The sequence below is a fragment of the Triticum aestivum genome, chromosome 4D (assembly GCF_018294505.1).
Source record: "Triticum aestivum cultivar Chinese Spring chromosome 4D, IWGSC CS RefSeq v2.1, whole genome shotgun sequence".
Taxonomy (NCBI): Eukaryota; Viridiplantae; Streptophyta; class Magnoliopsida; order Poales; family Poaceae; genus Triticum; species Triticum aestivum.
This window is the reverse complement of record NC_057805.1, coordinates 467,795,540-467,799,064: the sequence shown is the minus strand read 5'-3', so window position 1 is coordinate 467,799,064 and position 3,525 is coordinate 467,795,540. Positions and strand designations below refer to the sequence as shown.

The window sequence follows — 3,525 nt, the reverse complement described above, 5'->3', positions numbered from 1 at the left end:
CCTTAGTTCAAAGCCACAACATTCTTTTCCAATCGGAGGGGCTACAACCTTGCAGTAAAAGGGCACAAAATCGTGTCCTAAGTTAATTTTGTTGTAGAACTTGCCAGCTTGACTTCTCACATCGCCGGTTACTTTTCAAGTGGAAGTTGGATTTCATATGTTAGATATCTCAAGTATAGAGCCAACCATTGTTTGAATATTTAGGAGGGAGGTTGTAGCCCAAGCCGATCACACCCTATGTTTGATGCTCCGTGTCTTGTTTAAGCGGTTTAAAGTGAGGTGTCTATGAGACTATGATGGTTCTTTTTTCAATCATAAAACTCCATGACTCGAGTGTTCAGTACGCGTTATGTGTGTATTTGCACACAATAGTCATTGTCTCTAAAAACTCACATGCAAAATAAACGAATTATTTGGTTAATTTTACAAATAGAACAAACCAAGACTTGTGATTATTGTTGTTGTTGTTGAAAATCCTTTGAATTAAAGAAGCATTCCATGCATGATTAGAGTCAAGTGTGTTACGAAGGAGATGCATGCTTAGACAAATTAAAGTCACTAGGTGGATAACGTTGTAGCCGCCTCATCTTTCCTAGTAGTAGATCTTTTAGCTGTTGTTGATCTGCATCGCCGATCGACCTTAAACTAAGTTTAGCTAGGATGCCTACTGAAAATAATACTACCTGGTTATTGCTATTTAAGACGGCGTGATGTCATTGCTCAAGTAATCAATCGATAATACTTCCTCCATCCTGAAATAAGTGGCTTAACTCCAGTACTCCCTCCAATCTAAAAAAAAAAAGCTCAACCTTAGTTCAAATCTACGACACTTTTTTTTTCAATCAGAGGGAGTACAATTTTTGAGACACTTATTTTGACGGAGGAAGTATCAATTAGGCCCAACTAACTGTCGTCCAAAGTTTTTTAATACAAGTGGCCGTCCTTTCGTGGATCTAAGCTCGGTCACTAGAGCATCCAAGCCAAGTGGCTAGCAAGTTCATGAATCAGGAAAAAGTCGAGCGATTCATGCCCCCAAATTGTGTGGAGTAAGTAATTGGTACTAGGAGATGCTAGAGCCAGAGGGAGGTTCATTGCAGGATGCAGCCACGATAACGTTGCCTTTTTAGACAGAAGACGGCAAGAAAAAGTGCATGCCCTGCCACATGGCTCCTTGCTAGTTGCCACGTAGATGTGCCATGTCATCCGGGAGCTGGCCGTTGTGTTCCTGCCATCTGGCATCATGTGACGCCACGTCAGCTGCCAAGGAAGTCGTCCGATGTACCGGTTCCGTGCCAACCACACGACGGGATCGTCAGCTTGCTTGTGCTATAAAAAGTAGGTGAATTTCCCTCTCTCCGTGACCAACACAAGACGTGAAATAAAAAGCGCCAGACAGAAAGAGAAAACAATGTGCGGCGGCGCCATCCTAGCGGAGCTGATCCCGCCGTCGGCGGGCCGTGCCTCGAAGCAGGTGGCCGCGGGCCGGGCCTCGCCAAAGAAGGCCGGCAAGAGCAAGGGGCAGAAGTACGGCAGCGTCGCCGATGTCGACGACTTCGAGGCCGCCTTCGAGAACTTCGATGACGACCTAGACCTGCAGGCGGAGGAGGACGGCGACGACCATGTCGTTTTCGCATCCAGGCCTGCGTTCTCCCCGGGTAGGGTAATTCTCAATCATGAAAGAATGCTCATCGGCGTTAGTTCTTGGGTTTACGTACGTACTTAGGTGGGAAATCTGGATGATGGACTGATGAGATTCGTTTTGCAGCCTACGATGGTGGCCGCCGCGCGGTGCCGGCGGCGAGCAAGAAGAAGAGCGTCCGCCCCCTCCACGGCATCCGGCAGCGGCCGTGGGGCAAGTGGGCGGCGGAGATCCGCGACCCGCACAAGGGCACCCGCGCCTGGCTCGGCACCTTCGACACGGCCGATGATGCCGCCCGGGCCTACGACGTCGCCGCCCGTCGCCTCCGTGGCAGCAAGGCCAAGGTCAACTTCCCCGACGCGGCCAGGGCCGGGGCGCGCCCGCGCCGCGCCAGCCGTAGAACCGCGCAGAAACCGCCATGCCCCCCTGCGAGGATGACGGCGTACTCTGCCACCGCAGCAGCACGCGCACAGCCGGAGCAGGACTCTATGATGGTCAAGCCCGAGCTGATGGAGTCTTTAGACATGGACGCCCTTGTCGACCTGACCACTGCTGTCACCGCACTACCGACTGTCATGGCAAGCTCCTTCGCCGACAAGATGCCGAGGGTCGACGAGGACTCGTCGGAGGGGAGCGGTGGCGGCGCCATGCTGGGGTTCGCCGACGAGCTTGGGTTCGATCCGTTCATGATGTTCCCGTACGAATCCATGGACAGCCTCTTCGCCGGAGACGCTGTCATCCAGGATGCCCGCGGTGTGGACGGCGGCATGGACGGCGTTAGCCTCTGGAGCTTCGACGAGTTCCCCATGGACAGCGCCATTTTCTGACGTTTTCCGTGCGATGCGCTCGATCGGTCGTAAGAATCTCCATCTGGCCTCTAGTTCCTTGTAAATATTCGTGCACAGAACCTTGCTCAGACCAGATTCTGATTCATGGCCAGGAACCAAGGAAGGGTGCAGCTGATGCATGGCTACTGCATGATTGCTTCCTTGATGAATGCAGATTCGAAATGTATCCCACTGTTTGAGGCTGTTCGTCGGACTGTATGTGCATATGTACTGCTGGCCGCCTGTACTATCAAGCTGTATTGTACTCTGTCATGATTTGGTACTGTTGGTCAATAGTCCTACGAATTGATCATGTCGGCAGTGCCGTCTATGATTGTGCTTGCCATTGTTAATGCCAAATAAGCTCGTGAACCTGGTTATCTGTTGTGTGTGAGTCACCAACTCATCATGTCATGTTGAGTTGGATTATGTAATAAATACTGTAATTTGCTGAATTCGGTGAAGCTGTACAATCCTGGATGCATTTTCTACATTGGGCAGGTTATCTTTACCTAATATAAAGATTTCAACCTTTGGTGATGGTCGGTTCGTCTTCGGACTGGATCTTCTTCTCCGAATGTAAACGTGGCCCCGATTTCATTTTTCATGGAAACTGGTAACACACCGTCAGGTTCCCTTTACATCAAAGGGGGGCCACGTCGCCCTCTGATAACATGAAATTCTCCACGGCCCATGCTGAGACAAACATAGAACTAGAGAAGTTAAACCTCTATCATCCACTACTGAACTAACAGCCACACTTTCGCCTTAGAAACGAAAAGGTTCATCATCAGCAGAGATATTCTTCACTTCTTATCTTGTGTGTATGTGCCACCTACTCATCCTGTCATTTTGATTTTTGGGTTGGATTATGCATTAAGATGACAATTTGCTGAATTAAGTTAAGTTGTACAATTCTGGATGTGTTCGCTACATTGTGTAGTTGATCCTTGTCAATGTGTGGCGGTGATATCATAAATTCTGGATTCTAGCACTGTCAGAATGGTAGTAATTTATTAACAGGTAATATATTTACTTAATTTTAGCCCGTAACAATGC

At 49.1% G+C, this 3,525-nt stretch overlaps 1 protein-coding gene across 1 annotated transcript; it reads left to right on the top strand.

The window, feature by feature from the left end:
* Positions 1–1,361: 1,361 nt before the first annotated feature.
* Positions 1,362–2,921, top strand: LOC123098686 (ethylene-responsive transcription factor 1). The gene is made up of 3 exons (XM_044520740.1): positions 1,362–1,655; positions 1,766–2,495; positions 2,580–2,921. The coding sequence occupies exons 1-2, from the start codon at positions 1,409–1,411 to the stop codon at positions 2,464–2,466; spliced, it is 948 nt and encodes a 315-aa protein (XP_044376675.1). The 5' UTR covers positions 1,362–1,408; the 3' UTR covers positions 2,467–2,495; positions 2,580–2,921.
* Positions 2,922–3,525: the final 604 nt, after the last annotated feature.